The sequence below is a fragment of the Danaus plexippus genome, chromosome 12 (assembly GCF_018135715.1).
Source record: "Danaus plexippus chromosome 12, MEX_DaPlex, whole genome shotgun sequence".
Taxonomy (NCBI): Eukaryota; Metazoa; Arthropoda; class Insecta; order Lepidoptera; family Nymphalidae; genus Danaus; species Danaus plexippus.
The window spans coordinates 3632517-3652251 of record NC_083545.1 but is presented as its reverse complement, the minus strand read 5'-3'; the positions used below and the strand labels follow the sequence as shown (position 1 = coordinate 3652251).

At 31.7% G+C, this 19735-nt stretch overlaps 4 protein-coding genes and 1 non-coding gene across 7 annotated transcripts; 4 read left to right on the top strand and 1 right to left on the bottom strand.

Annotated features, from left to right (window-relative positions):
• Positions 1–48: 48 nt before the first annotated feature.
• On the bottom strand, positions 49–7407 carry LOC116772387 (histone deacetylase HDAC1). The gene is made up of 11 exons (XM_032664557.2): positions 7212–7407; positions 6721–6833; positions 6461–6578; positions 5952–6052; positions 4449–4692; positions 3962–4138; positions 3768–3870; positions 3456–3690; positions 3200–3289; positions 2637–2781; positions 49–2085 (listed from the first exon to the last, which is right to left on the bottom strand). The coding sequence occupies exons 1-11, from the start codon at positions 7258–7260 to the stop codon at positions 2009–2011; spliced, it is 1452 nt and encodes a 483-aa protein (XP_032520448.1). The 5' UTR covers positions 7261–7407; the 3' UTR covers positions 49–2008.
• Positions 7408–7939: 532 nt separating this feature from the next.
• On the top strand, positions 7940–11999 carry LOC116772303 (ATP-dependent RNA helicase p62-like). 3 transcript variants are annotated; one of them, XM_061522179.1, is made up of 6 exons: positions 7940–8001; positions 8183–8257; positions 8677–9717; positions 9919–10157; positions 10967–11145; positions 11431–11999. In XM_061522179.1, coding segments are annotated over exons 2-6 (1656 nt in total). In that variant the 5' UTR covers positions 7940–8001; positions 8183–8255; the 3' UTR covers positions 11626–11999. The 3 variants fall into 3 exon arrangements, 2 of the variants coding, with proteins under 2 accessions (XP_061378163.1, XP_032520319.1); XM_032664428.2 differs by having other exon boundaries at positions 7970–8036; XR_009752779.1 differs by lacking the exon at positions 11431–11999 and adding an exon at positions 10284–10778 and having other exon boundaries at positions 7972–8036; positions 10967–11108.
• LOC116772780 (small nucleolar RNA SNORA57) lies at positions 11171–11305 on the top strand. The gene has a single exon (XR_004353670.2). It is a non-coding gene; the product is annotated as a small nucleolar RNA SNORA57 (small nucleolar RNA).
• Positions 12000–13253: 1254 nt separating the features above from the next.
• On the top strand, positions 13254–15748 carry LOC116772519 (ATP-dependent RNA helicase p62-like). Its single transcript, XM_032664736.2, has 5 exons — positions 13254–13392; positions 13509–14414; positions 14582–14814; positions 15041–15219; positions 15382–15748. The coding sequence occupies exons 1-5, from the start codon at positions 13340–13342 to the stop codon at positions 15559–15561; spliced, it is 1551 nt and encodes a 516-aa protein (XP_032520627.2). The 5' UTR covers positions 13254–13339; the 3' UTR covers positions 15562–15748.
• A 357-nt stretch (positions 15749–16105) lies between these two features.
• LOC116772499 (uncharacterized) lies at positions 16106–18031 on the top strand. The gene is made up of 6 exons (XM_032664713.2): positions 16106–16376; positions 16452–16619; positions 16906–17121; positions 17216–17371; positions 17462–17615; positions 17751–18031. Exons 1-6 carry the CDS (start codon positions 16305–16307, stop codon positions 17918–17920), a joined length of 936 nt encoding a protein of 311 aa, XP_032520604.2. The 5' UTR covers positions 16106–16304; the 3' UTR covers positions 17921–18031.
• Positions 18032–19735: the final 1704 nt, after the last annotated feature.

The following is a 19735-nucleotide window of genomic DNA, read 5'->3' as shown; positions in this document are numbered from 1 at the left end:
TATTATTTTATTAAATAAACAATCCCCATTCAAAAATAAAACAAATGATTGGACACATTCTTATATATTTTAACTATAGAATAATATTTACAGTGTTATCATTCCGTTCCGGGCGAGGAAACACAAAACTGTGTCCGAGCTTAAGTTTCGACATCAATACAGTATACGTCACCAAATGTTCAGATAATTAAACAATTCGGCTTTATGTTTGAATTCTATTATTTGACTGTGATTTTTATACTTATATTTGTTGTAGAAGAGAATTATAAATTATAACACATCATTATAATACAATTTGAAACTTTCTCTCACTTCATTCCTATTTAATTTCAATGGCTGTTAAAATTTAAGCCCTCAATACAACATCATTCTTATTACACACATACAATGACTATATTGTTAGGACTCAGTCCGTCGTGTCAACATCAAAAATTAAATTACACCTGGATTTTCTGATTTTCATACATTTTAAATATAAATTACAATTCTTTCATATCGTAATTATACTAAAGATAAAATACAAATTACAAAGTGAGAGAGACGAAAATAAATTTAGACATAAAAAATACATAAGATAGTCAATGTTTGAACAAATATTTTAATTCTACCTGTATATCTTTTATGCATAAACTTATTGTTTAGGATTTTAGATTACACTTACAGAGAAACCCTTACAGGGCGAGGAACAAAAATACTACACTGCTATGAATTATTCAGGAATCATTACAATTAGTTACCTATGAGATACATACTACATATAAAAATAAAAACTAACTATATTTACGTCTCCACGTGGTATATTCGATAAGTCTTAGATAATTAAAAGACAAAAAATGTATTGCTGCATTCAAGTTTAATGATAAAATTAACATTATTCTTTAAGTTTGTGTCATATAATGAAATAAAGCCAGTCTACAAATTCAAAGCACATGTGCTGTATGTGAGTCGACCTGAGCTTAGAATTCGTAAAAAGCTTTAATTTAAAAAAATACTGTTAATAATATTCATATAATAAGATATCAATGTGTTCGTGATGTCACCTCATTCCATACATTGATATGGTCGTAGTGTGACGTCACCTCTCATCCTGCCTCGCTTATATTAATACATGTTCCATTTTTAAAAATACGAAAGTCCAGGAGACTTACGAGCTAATAGTAAAATTATTCATGTATAAAAATAGTTTATTAAGATAAACGATATAATATTAAGATCTTAAAACCGTTACATATAACTTTACAATTAAAATATTTAAAAGATTGAATTCCATAATCCTGAAGTTATGGTCTTTATGTATTGACTCTACGTCTGATGATAGCATAAATATTTAAAAAAAAATCTGTTTGTAAATAAATGCTGTCCGTATTTTTACGACATACAATTTTCAATTTGTTGTAATGTGAGCGCGGCGTGAGGTCGCACCTTACTGATCATTTTAATATTAAACACCTTAACTAGAATAACTAATGATAAGTATCAAATAGGGTTCTGGATATTTTTTTTATTAGTAACTTGGAATTTTACAGAAAACTACGTTATCCATGGGATTTTGAATGTGAAAGGATCTTAATATGTATGGTGTCCATAGAGCGAACAAATCGAGACATCTGATTTACACACATTATACAAACATATGATAATCATATTATTATCATATGATAATCACATTGCAAGCAACAGTTTCTCTTGAAGACAACTTCATGTAGAACCCACAGAAAATTCCTTTCTTTTATTTCATAAGTTTATATGCTACAGCTCCAAACAAAATTAACTAATGACAAAGATGTCTGTGTTGAATGCGAACTATTTACAAGAATCTTATGACTACAATTTATTTAACATTTAATTTAACACGATAGTTGAAACATTTACCTCTCAGGCGAGGCGAGGGTCTCGTCTATTCAGCTTCACTCTTAAATAACCACTTATATTGTATCCAAAGTTATTCACATTGACGACTTACTCCAGGACATTAAGTCAAACTTGAGCCCGCGACTCAGCGCGCGGATCAGGCGTTCGGCGGCAGCTCTTTCTTTGGTTCCTCCATATTGCTCAAGTTTTTCACTTCGTCCTTTGAATCCTCGGCTAAAAATGCATTATAAATTAAATAAAAATATAATATTTTGTACTATAGAAATACAATTCAAGATTCGACCTCTCTACTACAAGAAAACAGACTTTAAATATAAATGTTAAACATTTTTGGTTTAAGATATATAAAAAAAAATACATTTATATGCAGAATCAGTAAAACTTCTTAGTAATCTACTTCTAACTAATAGTTTTATATGACGGAAACGCAGAGATTTCTTTTAAGTTTATAAGTAACGTACAAAACGAACGACTGTTCAATAGCAAATAGATTTAAAGGCACTTGATATTGTTAGTTCTATACGATATCCACGCAGGATACTCTAGCATATATTCACATCTCACCCGCCCGTGATCACGGTCGCTGCAAAGTAACCGAAACGTCGGTTGTTGTATGTTAGAAATAATTATAAAAGCGGAGTAAATACGGAAAATATTAATATTTCAATGAATACTCGCGAAAATCTCAGAACTCATTATCTAGCCTAAATGGTTCGATATTTGCATGATATCTATATATATATATATATATATGTGTGTGTCACCTTTCCCGTCGTCTTTAGCGGCGTCCTTGTCGAGGCGCGGTCGTTTCCGGGGCGCGCGGTACGAGCGGTTGTCTCTCCTGCCGTCTCCGTCCCGTCCCTCGTCCTCGGAGTCTGATAGCTCGCCGTCGTTCGTGATGCGCTTGTCCTGACACATCACATATAAACAAGGATCAATAGCGTTACTTTGGACTAAGCTAACAATATACTAAATGTATTGATAGATGTCACGTGTATTATGTTTGGTGATGATCATAACATTTTTTTCGTAATATAAGTTGTAGGAAAATAATATTACTAATAATAGAAAAACATATAAATATGTTTTCATCATTAAAGCGATGCTGAGCTGAAATATACTTCAGAAGTTAATCTAATACGTATAGAATGGTACCTCCGGAATGTCGAGCTATAGTTGCTTTGACATATTTTCGTGTTGAATTCAAAAGTTTTAAATATCAGGTACATAATAGACATATAGTCTAATAATTTTCTAAGGAAAATAGCTTTTAGATAAATCGGAAAGAAGCTATTTGTATGGTTCGAAAAAACATAATGATATATACCTTTTCACTCTGCGGTAGTCGTTCGTCTTTGTCCACTTTATCTTCGTCTTCTGACTCATCGTTGACTGCGTCTTCTGGTATAGCTTGAACCTATTGGATACAAACATTTGTATATTCACATTTTATTATAAAAAAACAATTCAAGATATAAATCATTAAAAAATGATGTCATAGGTTTGAGTAGTTTCTAAAGCGCATGTCGTTTTAAGACATTTCGGAGTAAATATGCATGCATGCAAGAGTGAATTCAACTCACTTGAACTCCAGGTGCATGAGGCAACATGCGAAGATTCTCGAAAAGTCTATTCTTTATCTTCTCCAAATATTCCAGGGTGTTCTGATTAGACATATTACTGGGAGAGATGTGTAGTTTGAAGTCCGGTCCGAAGTATTCAAAGTAGTCGTTGTACGGCAGCTCGTTAGCTATCTCCACGCCCAGTGCCACCGATGTTTCGTACGTCCAACATCGGGATACGTTACGGATTGTGTAGCTGTGGATAGATAGTGTTAAATTTAATAAAATATACACAAATCTCAAATAAAGTAGACAAATAAAATTATATCTCACCCTCCGCCGCCGACGAGGAGGAATGGTAAACCAAATCTCTTAACTAATTCAACACAACGGCCGTGACCACGCACTGTTAGATTGAAGCAGCCGAGTCGGTCGCCTGGGAACCAAAATTAAATTGTAAAAAATCTCTAAACATTTTGCAGTATATATTTGTTTAATTATATATACATATATATCATCTTGATTACCTGTTAATGAATCCGCACCGCATTGCAGGACAACAGCGCTGGGTTGAAATGTCTCCATAACTTTGGATATGATAGGAACAAAGATGGACTCATATGATTCATCGTCCATACCGTCTCTCAGAGGAATGTTTACAGCGTAGTACTTTCCTTTACCGGCCCCGATATCTCTAAGGTCACCTGTTACAAAAAATAAAATCTACTGAGACTAGCTGCAAATAAACACATACTAAATACAAATTATATCATTTGTAAGATATCAAATTATAGTTTAGTTTGCGCGGAGCTGACAAGGGCTATTTATTTATTAAGGAAGCAAAAATGAAATACACTTGAAGTTTTTTTTTTAATTAAATTACATGAATACTTAATAGTTATTAAATTCTTTCATCATATTTAAAAGTTAATATGTTGGTAAGAGAAAACTTTTTTAAATTTACATACAGATATAAACTTCAAATAGTTTTTTTTATTTTTTGAGTTAACTTACCCGTGCCAGGGAAGTATTCCCCGTACTTGTGGAAGGAGACCGTCATTACTCTATCTGTAGTGTAAAAAGCCTCTTCGACCCCGTCACCGTGATGTACATCAATGTCAATATAAAGCACTCTTTGGTGATACTTCAGTAACTCAAGAATTCCAAGAACAATATCATTTACATAACAAAAACCTGATGCTTCAGACTTCTTGGCATGATGGAGTCCGCCTCCCCAGTTGATACAAATCTCTGATGCCTAAAATCAATGTTTAATATTAAAATATAATCATCATCATTAACAACAAATAATTATGGTTTACAGACATTCTTATAGTATGAATTACAACAGAAAAATCTAAAATAACTCTTAAAATGAAATACCGAGGAGCATTTTACCATCACTGTATAGGGACCCAACAATAGAACAAGGTTAATAAAATTAATACTTTGTCTAAATAGTAATATGTCCCAAAATAAACCTGCATATTATATTTTCAGTGCGGGACTTCCGTTATTAATTTATATTTTATATTCTCAAGTCCACTAAAAGTCGACTTACTTGTACGACTGGACTTTACGAACATAATCACTATTAATATCTAATCTATGATCAACTTAAGCTCCTAACCAGTGTATATTTATACGGCGTAACAATCTGTTGAAATAAACAAAATTCTTTATACTTGTAACCAACAAACATATCAGTATAAAAAAAAAACAATATTTTCGGGTTCACTACGCGTTTTGTATTGTTTTACCTATATACTTTTCGGGTAATTAACAACAACCGTGATCACGGGCAGACGAGATAAAAAAAAAAGTTATTCAATCTATCCCATACATGTGATGGTAAATGGCTGCTGTTCTTTTTTCTGTGGTATTATTTCAATAAATTTATCTGAGATACATAATGTTGTTAAAATGAAATTAAACTGGTAGTATGAGACAACCTCAATAAACCCAGACAATGTACTTAATACTGCTACAACCACTTTAATCAAACTTTACATATCTAATATGTCAGGCCTAACAAAAATATTCATTGCAATAATTAATTTTCCAGAGCCTACAAGATGTACAATATTATTAATAGCTTCTTCTTGTAATTCAAAAAGTTTATAATGAATAATATAAACTAATCGATATATTAATTTAAGGAAAGCAATATTTGTTAGCATTTACATTTTATGCAGACAATACCTGATCATGGTAACACAGACTGCAATTAATGTTTGATCTAAGTTTGAAGTGATAATCTGCTGTTTACGTTTAGTAAGTAGAGATGTTATAGCTGTGGTAAATGTCAATGTTATTTAAAATTTTATTTTCTTTAGTTATATCATATTTATTTTTACAACTTTTGAAGTAATCTCTTTTTTCTAACAAAGTAACACTTTGATAGTTTTCATTTCTAGCATTGGATTCTTAACATGTCATATTCACATGTTGTATAAATAAAGTATTACCTACTAAAGGCAAATTAATTAAAAAAACATTATGAAAAAAATGTGTAACCTGTTTGTTTAATTTGACAGCAGCGGCTACCGAACCTCCCGCTGAGAGCTGGCAGAACTCGTACAGTCCATCAAAAACGGGACAGTCTTCACCAACATTGACTGTGTGGAATTAAAAACAATTATAATTACTAATGATTATACTGTGAATAGATATACTAACTAACATAATTTTTTGTTGTCTCATATTCTCTCATACTCTATTCAACTGTTTGTTACAGCAAAAATGGCAATAATTATGTTATAGCATAACTCTGCAAACCAATTCAATGCTACCCATTCAGCTTTTTGATGCTACAGTCGAAACAAACCTTGTTTGTTCTGGTCATTAACATCCTTTTCAGCCTAAGACTCAGTTCCGTGAAATCTTGTAAAAGCTGTATATGACATGTCTCAGTTATATCATAGCAACGTTGTAACAGCTTTTACTAAATACTATTTCATTAGTAATAAGTTTAGTGAATGCTTTTACTGTTAATATAATAAGAGAAAACATTAATTTACACTAACATCTTTGCATCTGTTTGTTATATTCTGACATATTATCCGGTCTGATGGATCTTAAGAAGCGGATGTAGTCGTCTGAGTGGAACTTGGTCATCTCGTCAGCAGTCGCTTTGTGTGGTCTCTGTAATAATTCTCACTTATTAATAATATACGCAATTTTTATGAAATAAAAGCTATGGCAAACAAATTTATTACACAACTTTTAAAATTCCCAAGTACTTGTATTTATAAATTTTATAAAATTTATGTTATAAAATACTCACATAGATTTCCATTTTTCTGTAAAGTCCATAATTTAACAATAAATTATGAGTCATACGTATACGATGAGGCTTCATGGGATGTCCCTGTCCATAGTAGTAATTACCGATATCACCTAAACAAAATAAATAAACAATTTCATATAATTAATGAAGCGCATGTCCAATTTAAAAAATTTATCGTATTGTTACTCAGTTCATTTCTACGCTTGACATTTTTGAGCCTGTACTATACACAGTAAGAAAAGTACAAAATCGTTCCGACCAATAGCGTTACAGAAATGACTACAGGCGCCATTGGGTGACTTGATACACAGCGTTATAAAATTATTAAGATGGGTACCGCTATATATCTTAATTTAAAATAATTAGAAAATAGATTAAAAACTTTACAGAAATGAAAAGTAAGTGTTATTAAATTATAAATTTGTTAAAAAATTAAAATTTTAAGACAAATCGATAGATTGGCGGGTAACAAAGTTTGATATACTTACTATCGTAGTAATAGCACACTCTTTTCTTACTATGGGGTTGCATAGCCATTTTTCTAGTTTCTAATTTGCGAATTTCTTATATGTCTTCACAAAATTCAACTTTTTTAAATAATAATGATGATAGTTTATAAATTAAATAAGAAGCTACAAGACAGCGTTTACTTTCCTCAATTCGGAATTGAATCAACTTCACTCTCAACACAAGGTTGACGAACTTCAATTCATAACTATTCGTTTCATTCATTCCATTCTCATTCTCAACCAAAACATGTAAACTTTATTTTGTCTGTATCATTATAAATGGTATTTGTATTTATATTGAAAACTACAAATTTAGGAATTTTTCACATACGTATAAATTAAAAATTTAGTGATAAAAACTTTTTTTGATAAAAATTTTTCTTAATTTCTTCAATAATTTATGTAAGTGAAATTATGGAATATATTTATTTTAACTATTTCTCATAACTTATAGTTATATAAATAGCATTACGACAGGTAAACATATATTATTTATATCTTTCAACCGTAAAATATGTTTTAAAAAACATAAAATTGTGTGAATTAATTTCATATTTTCTCCAAAAAAGGGAAACCAATATTATATTTCATGTCTCGGAAACTACATAGCTATTAAGAGTACATATTATTTTAATATTATAAATTGATACATCTTGTAAATAATTTTTAATTTTAAATAATGGCAATATACATTATACATTCATTCAATAAAAGGCTCATTAATTCTGTAGCCGCCATTTTAATCTCTCTTGCAAAGGCAGTGGTCAAGGTGAGACGTGTGTTGAATTTAGCTTATGGTGATAAGTAAGAGCAACTTATAATTTTTATACTAAACCATTTTTTAAGTGTTAATTATTTTTTCACTGTTTAGTATACGAAATTATTTGTTTTTTAATATCAATTAGTAATAGGTAATCCTGAACTTGGCTCAATAGTTGATGTGTTTCCAGATCGGCCCTGCTTCAATAGAAAAAATTATCCATTAATATCTACAACATCTTTAAAACAAATTAAACATCAAAAATGTAAGTAATATCAAATAGTGTAAAATTTTCTATAACTGCTTTTATTTTTTTGTCTACATTTGTACTTTTCTATTTTTCGGTATTGATTTTTTTTCACCCGACTCGTTTCGTTTCTCATGAAACATATTTCGAACTTATTTGTTTGAGAGAATGTATTGAAATTATATATAATAGGACTTTACTTTATTAATTATGTATGATTAAAACTCTAAAATCTAAAAAATGCTTTAAAAGAGTTATCTTTGAACTCAACACGCATGACTGCTAGTAATGGCGTCATAGCCATCAATCGATTTATACACGTAGTGGTTTTGGTCTGTCGCAATAATGTATAACTATTAATTGTGTCTGACGTTTTTCAAATTTGTTTTGTATTCTTAGTTTTTATGCAAGTGCTTGATTACTATTAAATTTCTTAGGTCAAACAACCATTGGAACAATAGCCGTGGTGAAAACGGTGGTTCCAAATTCGGAGGAGGGGGCAAGTTCGGAGGTAATGGAACATCACGATTTAATCATGGAGGCTCTAAATTTGGTGGTGGTGGTGGGGGCAAGTTTGGCGGCGGAGGAAAGAAAGAGTTTTCCGGAGGCCAAAGTATGAGACGACCAAACTGGGACACAATGTCCTTACAACCGTTTAACAAAGATTTCTACAACCCGCCACCATCAGTCCTAAACAGATCACCATATGAGGTTGAGGAGTACAGAAACAAGCATGAGGTTTCCGTCAGCGGAGCCGATGTTCCTAACCCGATACAGCATTTTGAAGAAGGAAACTTCCCAGACTATGTTATGAAAAGCATTTCAAGCATGGGTTACAATGAGCCCACGCCTATCCAGGCTCAAGGGTGGCCGATTGCCATGTCTGGAAAGAATTTAGTTGGTATTGCACAGACTGGATCTGGAAAAACACTGGCGTACATTCTGCCTGCCATTGTTCATATCAATAACCAACAGCCCGTAAGAAGGGGTGACGGTCCAGTTGCACTTGTTTTGGCGCCAACTAGGGAATTAGCACAGCAGATACAACAGGTTGCCACAGATTTTGGTAATGCCGCATATGTGCGTAACACGTGCGTCTTTGGTGGTGCACCTAAGAGGGAACAAGCCCGTGATTTGGAGAGAGGGGTTGAAATTGTGATTGCTACCCCTGGAAGGTTAATTGATTTCTTAGAAAAGGGTACAACAAATCTTCAAAGATGTACTTATCTAGTGCTTGATGAAGCTGATCGCATGTTGGACATGGGTTTTGAGCCTCAAATACGAAAGATCATAGAGCAGATTCGCCCTGATAGACAAACTCTCATGTGGTCGGCCACATGGCCTAAAGAGGTTAGAAAATTAGCTGAAGACTATCTTGGTGACTATGTCCAGATTAACATTGGATCAATGCAGTTATCTGCAAATCACAACATTCTTCAAATTGTTGATGTGTGTCAAGAACATGAGAAAGAAAATAAGTACGTAATTTATTATTTTCTTTAATATTCAGATTCCCACTTGACTTGAGTTCATAAAGTATTTAAGTGATGAAAGGATTTATGAAAGAATTGGTGTTGATTATATTATAAAATCTTTCTCCTCTAAGAAGATCTGATCCCACATAAAATTATTAATGTCTATGTTAGTGGTGAAATGTTTCTAATGAAGAATTTTTTTAGGTTAAACACTTTACTACAAGAAATAGGTCAAAGTCAAGATCCAGGTTCAAAGACGATCATATTTGTGGAGACAAAGAGAAAAGTTGAAAATATCACTAGAAATATTAGACGTTATGGCTGGCCAGCGGTTTGCATGCACGGTGACAAGACACAGCAGGAAAGAGATGATGTCTTATATCAATTTAAACAAGGAAGAGCCAACATACTTGTTGCAACAGATGTAGCTGCCCGAGGACTTGGTAAGTACTCTACTTCTTTTTTTTATTTATGATTCTTAAACATGTGAAACATGAAGATAAATGGAAAGGTCTATAAATTTGCATCACAGTATAAATATATAATTGTATTATGTTTTATACTTTCAGAGGCACTGGCGGAAAGTTATTGTGTTCTGTCTGAGTACTATACCAAAATATTGAACAAGTTACTGCACTGGATTTGTAGATAGATAGGACATTTGTCTTATGCAGTGGTAATTTTTTGGAGAATGCAATAACTCGTCATTTATATGGTGCCTCATGTGCCTTTCACTGCAATTGGACCCGAGGCCGGAAAGCTGGAAAGTATGTCCGTAGTTTCGGATACACTTGAAAGTTAAGGAAAACCTGGTGATGCACTACAGATAGTATTGAATGATTAAATTAAGAAAAAGAATTATGGAGTGCATTGTTGAAAAACTTGACCGCAAGTTGATAGATCGGCAAGGTCAAGGGTTTTCTGTTTCGGCCACATTGGAGTTTTCAAGAGGGCAAGAGAATTCAAAACCAAACTTAAACAATAAAAAGCCCTTTACAAGACTCCTGGGTTCAAGAGTGAGAGGCAATATTTATTTCAGTTCATTATATATGTAACTCATTCATGTAAGTAATACTGCTATGAGTTACTTTACTTTAAGGGACCTTTCACAATCTACTATCAGTTTACAAGCAATAATAAATGGTATAATGGATTTTGCATCTATTTTACAAATTCCTTTTTACCTTGATCTATTATTGGCTACTGTCAAATGGTAACTGTATCCACTTCCTAACATAAAATTTGCTTTTAGATGTTGATGGTATCAAATATGTAATTAACTTTGATTACCCAAATTCATCTGAGGACTACATTCACCGGATTGGAAGAACGGGGAGATCCAAATCAAAAGGCACGTCATACGCCTTCTTCACACCTTCAAATTCCCGTCAAGCTAAAGACCTTGTATCAGTGCTTCAGGAAGCCAACCAGGTTAGTGTGAACTTAGATTGCCTTTCCTCATACCTTTGGCATGGGTACGTTTTACATAGCGTGACATGAATGCAAGTATGAGGTACATTAATGACAGCTACATGCCTTCGGTGTCCACATATATCTTGTCTGGATCCCATCCTCAGATGCTGTGACAAAACTTTCACTTATTATTATTATTATAACAAGTTACTTTTTTAAAAAATATAGTCACTATTCTATTATTCATGTTTTGAAGATAATTAAATTGATCACATTTTAATGGAATATGTATTTTGTTAAAAGGTTGTTAGTCCTCAATTGCAAACCATGGCTGACCGTTGTGGAGGTGGTGGTGGAGGAGGATGGAACAGGAATAGGTTTGGAGGTGGTCGAGGAGGAGGTGGATCATTCAAGAGAGGATCAAACTTCGGCAGGGGCAGTGGAGGCCAGGGGGGTGGCGGCGGACACAAGAGATTTAATAATGAATATGATTATTAAGCATTAATGTAATAGTTTAATTAAGCTAATCCTCATAGGAATAATATCTAAGTGTGTGCATGTCTGTTGTTATCTTTAAAGAAAATCCAAATACAAGCTTTTATTTTCTGTATCAGGATTTTAACAATCCTAACTTTATGAAGATTTTAAATAGAATTTCTTTTGTTAAATGGTATAGTCTGAATGAACATATGTGTTAATTTAATTTTTACTGTGATATTTTGGTGAGGATGAGCTAAATGTTATTTATTTCTTAAACCGTACACCTGCCCTGCAATTTGTCTTTATTCTTTTGTAAATTATTGACCTGACCCAAGTTTGTCATTCCAAAAAAGATTGAATTGGTTAATAAACCATTATTATATAAATAATAACTTGTATTTGTTCTCCTTATAACCCTATTTTCCCGACCTAAATTATCATTTGCACCTTTTTGGAAAGGTTATTAAAAAGGATTAATTACAAAGAATTTTAAATTTTTTAAAGTAGTTTTATTAAGTTTTAACGGCATTGTGAAGTATTTTATTAGACTTCAAATAATAACTTCTCTTGGTAAATATATGCCCACAGAGATGGTTATTTGATAACAAACTACGTGCTACTTCCCATACAATATGCAATCTTGTTAGTATAAATATTAAAAGTGGTCGTGGATGACATCGTTAAATTAACTGCTTCGTTAGTTTAATTATTTCATTTTATCTTGCATACAACCTATTATATTGATTTTAATATTATTTTGATTTACAAATCTTTTTAAGTAATAATCCACAAAACTGATAATGTCTTATGTTTTACATGTATTTTTTTCTTTATAAATAGGTGCGTCGAATTTAATTGTTTATCGGTGTGTAAAGAGCTTGAAACAGATTTTAGAGCTAGGGTCTATGGACAGTCTAACGGTTTGAATTAAAAATACACATGGAAATTAAGTAGGTAAAAGATCACCAAAATAGATAACTATTTTTCTCCGCCTTCAAATATCCGTGGATATAGAACATTGGGACTTCCCTAGTTAGGAATAATATACAGTAACATATTAGAAACATAAAAAAATCATATAAATAATTTGGCGACAAGTAGCAATATTTTCTATTGTGTTTATAAAGTTAGTAGGTTTGGTCACCGTACTTGACTAATATCTTTTACTTTTCCTTTGTCACAGGAGTAAAATAACACTTCTGTTATACTCAATTATGTTATTATAATACATACATCTTAAAATATAATAATATTTATATGAAACTATATAAATATAGCTATATATATATATATATATATATATATATATATATCTCTCTCTAACGATGAATTCGTTTATAAGTTATAGAGGGAGAACATAAAAAGAAGAAAAATTTTATTCTAGACAAAGCAATGATTGAAGATAATTTATTATTTGTTTGTAGTTTAAGAAATACTATTTCATTATATTGCTTTTCAGATTTAAGTCTTCTGTCGAAAGGTATTACTGCAGTAAATACTGAACCCAAATTGGTAAGGAAAACCAATTTATTTAATAATAATTGCTTTTATTTATTTCTATAATTAATAATACTTTAAACATGGCTGTATGACTTAAAGCTTAGCCTACGACTGAATAAATTAAAAATAATTTATAGCAACTTCAAACTTGACAGTTGAGTCTAATTTATAGAAAATTCTTGGTGAGGTTATAGTTACTCGAGAAAAATTATATAAATGTGTACGGTGAAAAATGGCATTAAACATAATAAAAAACCTGTCACGGAACCCTGCCGTACTTAAATTGTGAGTAAATGAGACTGATAGCGTAAATTGGAAGATAAATTAATAGCGATTAACATGCTTGTATAGGTTAGTAGTTGTTATTTTTTTTATATACAAATGATATTTTGCACTTTTAGGTGTTGCAGAGATATAACTAATATCTGCTTTAATAAATCCTGTTTTGCTGCAAAAAACAGTCGAATACTCACCTACACAACTTTATCAAGTTACCAAAAACATCAGTTTATAAGATACTCTTCGGTACCTGCTGCGCAAAGTGATGCTGATTATTGCCGTGAAAATAAAATAACAATAATAGGCGATGACATTCCCAGTCCAGTAAGAGACTTGGACAGTGGAAACTTTCCAGATTATATTAAGAATTTTCTTCAAGAGCAGGGCTTTACTAAGCCTACACTGATCCAGTCCCAAGGATGGCCAATTGCTATTGCGGGGAAAAATTTTGTTGGTATCGCTCAAACAGGTACAGGTAAAACTCTTGCATATTTGCTGCCAGCAGTTATTCAACTAAAAGAAAATAAAGGACGAAGGGGTAAGGGTCCAAGAGCATTAGTACTGGCTCCTACAAGAGAACTTGCAAGACAGATAGAGGAAGTTGCTAAAGATTTTGAAAGGCTTTTGAACATCCGTTGTCTATGTATATATGGAGGTGTGAGCAGATCTAATCAAGCTCAACAGTTGCAACGGGGTGTAGATATCCTTATCGCTACACCTGGCAGATTAAATGATTTTCTTAACAGCAGAGTGACGACTTTAAGCAGATGTACATATGTGGTGTTGGATGAGGCTGATAGAATGTTAGACATGGGCTTTGAACCTCAGATCAGGCAAGCATTGGAAGATGTACCATACGAGAGACAAATCCTTATGTTCTCAGCAACATGGCCTAAGGAAGTACAACATTTAGCTAAAGATTATCTAGGAGAATTTGTACAGGTTAATGTGGGTTCTACAGAATTGACAGCCAATCATAATATCAAACAATGCATATATGTTTGTGAACAAGACCAAAAAATGGATAAGTAAGTAAATTTTTGTAAAGTCAAGTAACTTTTATATGTTGGTGTAGTAAGAAAATTTTCCACAAGTTGGCTTAGTAAGTTATTGACTAGTTTGAAGTATCAAAGAAACATCTTTGTAACTCAACATATAACAATTTGTTCCAAATTCAATCTTATTTTATTTTCAGATTCAAATCTATCATGCATGAAATATCAGGCAATGGTTTTGGTAAGGTTCTGGTGTTCACAAATACAAAGAAATTTGTAGATAGCTTGACACTGGCACTACAAAGAAATGGCTGGCCGGCGGTCGGCATACATGGTGACAAAACGCAACTTCAAAGGGATATTATTATTAATAAATTTAGAAGCGGAAAAACTAATATTCTTGTTGCCACAGATGTTGCTGCAAGAGGCTTAGGTAAACTAATACTGTTATAAAGTATCATTATTCAAAAGCTTTAACAATGCTTTTGGACTTTATTAAATTGCTGCCTCAATCTTAGGTTATTATAAAATAGTAATTTACTTCTTGGTTTTTATAAGGAAAAAGATAATTATATTGTATATTATAAGAGACATATAATGATTTAATAGTTTTTATATAGTGTAACAACTATTTGATATTCAGAATTTTTTTTTTACAGATGTTGATGGTGTAACACATGTTGTGAACTATGATTTTCCAAACACATCTGAAGATTATATCCACAGAATTGGAAGAACTGGCAGATCAGATAATAAGGGTGTAGCTCATACTATCTTAACAAGCGAGAATGCTCGACAAGCAAGAAGTCTTATACAAGTACTCAAGGAAGCAAAACAAGTATGTAATATTTTTTATTTTATTTTATATAATGTAACACCTTAAGCTTGTGAAATCTCATATCACCTAAAAATTACAATGATAACATCAATAAATATTCAAGAATTCTATAACAAAAAAAAATGCTACAATTGTATTAAAACTAAAAATTTTATTCTTTAGGAAGTTCCACATGAATTGGAACAGCTGTGCCGTGATTACGGCAGCATGAAGTTCAAGGAGCAGCAGACGAAATATAAACCTAAAAACAATTATAAATGGAAGAATTATAATAACAGGAATTATAACAGAGATGGTTGGAACTCACGCGACAAGTTTGGCAGTATGCGTGAAATGTATTAGATTTATTTAAAAATAACTTTTAATGTTGTTTTATTTATATAATAGCTATGTTACCTGCAATGTACATTACCCTTTATGTACGACTTTTATTTTTAGATACTCAGGTGTCAATTTGATAATTTAGTTTAGGCACAATAACAATAGATAATTGTAACCACTGTGATAGAAATATAAATCTTAATAAATATTTGGTTTTGTTTTTTATTTTATTGATGTAAGTACTATTTTATTTTGAAATTTTTAAATTGCAAATTATTTTTCGTTAGCCAATGTTATGTAATCGCTTTAAAGTTCCAAATAAAAAACAAATATAAATTTTGTTGAAATAGGAATTCCATGTGTTATTATATATATCTGATATTTTTATTTATTTTATTAACACAATTACCAAAGAAATAAAGGTGTGTTCCGGCAAATAGTTTTTGTAAATATATATTATTTAAAAAAAAAAAACGAAAAAGAATTTTGTTGGATTCTAGTGATAATTGTTTTTTTCAATATAATATAGTATTTTGAAGAAATAACTACATAAACTTTAGATTTTTATTAAGTTTATTATCATTACGGCTGTATACAATTTCGTATTTTTAAACTATCAATTGTTGCTGTTAAAAATATATATCTTTAGAATGCCATGAAATGTTGGTTACTATGGCAACGCGTTGACAAGCGTCGTTGATTTCATAATAATACAAATTACAAATCATGTGAAAAAACGGGTTATTAGAATCAAAGAATTAGCTATGGCGTTACCGAATCTGGACGTTAGAAGTGTATTAAATGTTGTGGAAGAAAATTTTCAACGAGTTGGCTTAGTAAGTTATTTACTAAGACAATTATTTTCAAGTTTTATAGCGAAATAGTTTCACTATAAGATATTCATATTACAGAAAGCTTATGCTATTCGCATGATATACATCGGTGAGCATGCACTATCAAAGGATGAAATGATAAAACATTTTCAAGCAACAATTAACGATGTAAATTCCACTTATTGTGAAATAAACGTGAATGGCTTGCTTTTGGTATACGACAGTTACTTTGTACATATTGTCGAGGTTAGTTTAAAATATAAATATTACTCAATGGGTGGTTTTAAAAATCTATTGTTATCATTAAGTTGCTTCTTTAACAAGATAACACTTGATGTTTAAAAAATATATGTAACTTAGTAATATAATGAGTATTCTGGATTGGGAACTGTTGTGCAGAGCAATATAAAGAATAACTATGATTTTGACTTGCGAGAAAATACTATGTATGTATTTTTGAGAGAGACTGAGTTAATAATTCTTCGTGTAATACGAAGAATTGTTGGTTCAGTCTTAAAAATGACGTCAACAGGGATCAGAAGACACACTTCACAGACACTTTAGATTTTTGTTCGACCGTGAAGTTAAATGGATAGAACAGAAGAGAAGGGAAGAAGAAGCGGCAGCCTTGGCTTTAGAGGAAGAGGAAGGTCTCACTGTTATTTTAGACGAAGAAACTGAACCATATAGTGAAATTAAAATGTTCAAATGCTTAAAACTATTGATAGTTTACAATTCGTTGCAAACTGTAAGAATTACGTAAATATATTTCGCATTATGTATTTTTTACATAAAGATATATAACTTATTAAATTATCATATTCCATAAAATTCCTTTACAGCTTACATTCGATGATTGGCGAGCTCTTACAGCACGGCCGCCAGCTCTTATCAGTAAATTGGATGTCAACGGACCCATGTCAGAACACATGGAACAGTTGCGTATCTGTCTTGACAAGATCCGAAGAATAATAGCACTTGCTAAGGCAGACGAAAATGTACTTTGAATATTCTGAAATAGTTACAGTGTTGCCATAAAAAATTATAAGAGATATTATAAATAAAATGGCAATGATGTATGATTCCAGTTGCGCTTTGAAGGTTTGAAAGCCGTTGATCCCAGGATGGAGGCGCTTCCAGAGGTTGCTTTGCTTGATTACCTTTTGCATTCGCAATACATTTTGGACTTGCGACAAGTTGTTCATTTGCATCGTCGTGTTGATGATTATGTCTTCTATTTTGGTATGATCCAATATATCCAAATTATATTACTCTAGGGGTGTTATCTATCGTCATTATATAACATTTTATTTATTCTTTATGTAAACAAATGTAAAGTACAGAAAAAATAACTTAATTTAAATAAAATTATCCTAGAAAACGTGTGGCCTCTACCAAATCACTTCACACCGAAATTGCTTTACAAGTTGAAAATCGACGACTCGTTTGTTGAGCCCTTGCCCGTGATGCCTTGGGAACTTGTCAAAAAGGAGGTCGTTGAAGATGAGGAAAGAGAAGAACGTGAAAGTAGTTCATCGAGTGATTAGATATAGACATTAATTGTTACCGAAATATTGTAATTAGTGATTAATATTGTACATAGGCTTACCTACCTTATATTAGAATTTAAAAATATAATACTACATACGTCCAGTTCAGCTTATGGTTTATTTTTGTTGTACCTATACACTATAAATTAGGTCATTATAATCACAATGTTGTTCGATATCGCTATGGAAACCAGAGTGATATTGAATAAACGTATCAGTACTGCATTAGCTCTCAGTACAGTCACCAGAAATGGAAAAGAAGTTATTGAAAAGTTATTCCAAGAAAAGTTCTCCAAAGTTGAAGTTGCCACCAATAGAAAAGAGTGAAGTGAAAACTACTTTAGATATAGATCCTCATTTTTATTCCTTGGTAGAAAACAGACCGATACGACCGAATAAATCTCTCCATAAATACAAAAACAATATTAGAAATATAGCATTAAAAAGGACCCTCCATGGTTTTGTGACGGATGAGATATTAAGGATCAATAGAGAGATTGAGACGGAGAGAAAAATTTACAATGTAACAACAGAACGTTTCGATGAGCACAAGCATAGTTTTGATAAATTTCTCGACGATGATAATAATAAAACGATTGTTATCATGACAAAGTCTGATAACTTAGCAAAAGAGTTAGCAAATCAAACCGAGGAGCACAAACAAGTTAGTTTCGAATTGGCGACTTTGAAGTCAAAGTTACAGTATATTACCGAGTCTCTTCAAATACTACTGTCATTTCAAGGCTTTCTTTTTAATGCCGCACCGATACTCTGGCAAGAGAAGGAAAATAAATATGTTAATATGGAGAGTTTTGAGATTATATCAATGGATTCTGATATTTTTTGTGAAATTGACAAAAATGTTATAAGCGATCGATTAAGCAAACTACCACCTCCTAGTCTTTACTTTGAAACACCTGATCAATTACTTAATGTATTTAATTTATTGGAGAAACAAAATTTAAATTATCTTTTAGTCACCGAAGAATTGAATATGGAGAAAAATAAATTTGTAAAATCTCTTGGGAATTTGAAGAAACTGCTTTGGATGGAACTTGATTATATTAGGGAGAAGGTAAAAAGATACATATCAGTATTCACTCACATTATATATTCATTATTTATAATGAAATTGTTTGTCGTATTCGAGATACTTGTGGAACTAATTTTTTATTTATACAGATGCGGGAAATTGAAGAGACGATTGCTTGGAACGAAATGCGCGAGATAGAATTACAAAAGCTATTTTATAAAATATTGGAAGACAAATTAAGTTACTTAGTGTCATCACAGACTGTTTTACAAATATTTAATTACGTCACATTTGCTTACGAACACGTGATAGCTCTAAACGACGCAAACCTCAGTTCTTTAGATATGATGATGGCTCTTGAAAGGGAGTACAACGATCTCATGTTGGATCTGTCAGCATTTGATCTTCAATTAATTAAGTCAATTGAAATGGAGACATATGAAAATGAAGCCAAGGAAACAAAACGAGCTAAAGAGGCAAATAAACTGTTGAAAGACGTTGATAAACTAAGTAAGCGACTGAAGACTTCATATGAACCATCGCGACGAGTCCATGATAATTAATTTATCAGATTTTTTGACTTCATGTATAAATATAAAATAAATCGTGCTGTTCGTAAATGTACATTAATCTTTTTGGTATAAAACATTGTGTTCTTTTTTTTACTTTCAGTCTTGAAACAACAAACCTTACAGTCCTTTACTTTTTCTGAATGTCTTGATGTATTTGACAAGTACTTCAACAAACAATTTTAGAATTCATACAAGCGATTAGGATAT

Coding starts and splice junctions, on each gene's coding strand:
- LOC116772387 (XM_032664557.2), bottom strand. CDS start 7,260: ATGGCTATGCAACCCCATAGTAAGAAAAGAGTGTGCTATTACTACGAT. Junction 6,053..6,460: donor TAACAAACAGATGCAAAGAT/GTTAGTGTAAAT, acceptor AATTCCACACAG/TCAATGTTGGTGAAGACTGT. Junction 3,290..3,455: donor CTCATGCACCTGGAGTTCAA/GTGAGTTGAATT, acceptor TGTATCCAATAG/GTTCAAGCTATACCAGAAGA.
- LOC116772303 (XM_061522179.1), top strand. Junction 9,718..9,918: donor GAACATGAGAAAGAAAATAA/GTACGTAATTTA, acceptor GAATTTTTTTAG/GTTAAACACTTTACTACAAG. Junction 10,158..10,966: donor TGTAGCTGCCCGAGGACTTG/GTAAGTACTCTA, acceptor ATTTGCTTTTAG/ATGTTGATGGTATCAAATAT.
- LOC116772519 (XM_032664736.2), top strand. CDS start 13,340: ATGGCATTAAACATAATAAAAAACCTGTCACGGAACCCTGCCGTACTT. Junction 14,815..15,040: donor TGTTGCTGCAAGAGGCTTAG/GTAAACTAATAC, acceptor TTTTTTTTACAG/ATGTTGATGGTGTAACACAT. Junction 15,220..15,381: donor TACTCAAGGAAGCAAAACAA/GTATGTAATATT, acceptor TTTATTCTTTAG/GAAGTTCCACATGAATTGGA.
- LOC116772499 (XM_032664713.2), top strand. CDS start 16,305: ATGGCGTTACCGAATCTGGACGTTAGAAGTGTATTAAATGTTGTGGAA. Junction 16,377..16,451: donor ATTTTCAACGAGTTGGCTTA/GTAAGTTATTTA, acceptor TTCATATTACAG/AAAGCTTATGCTATTCGCAT. Junction 16,620..16,905: donor ACTTTGTACATATTGTCGAG/GTTAGTTTAAAA, acceptor TGACGTCAACAG/GGATCAGAAGACACACTTCA.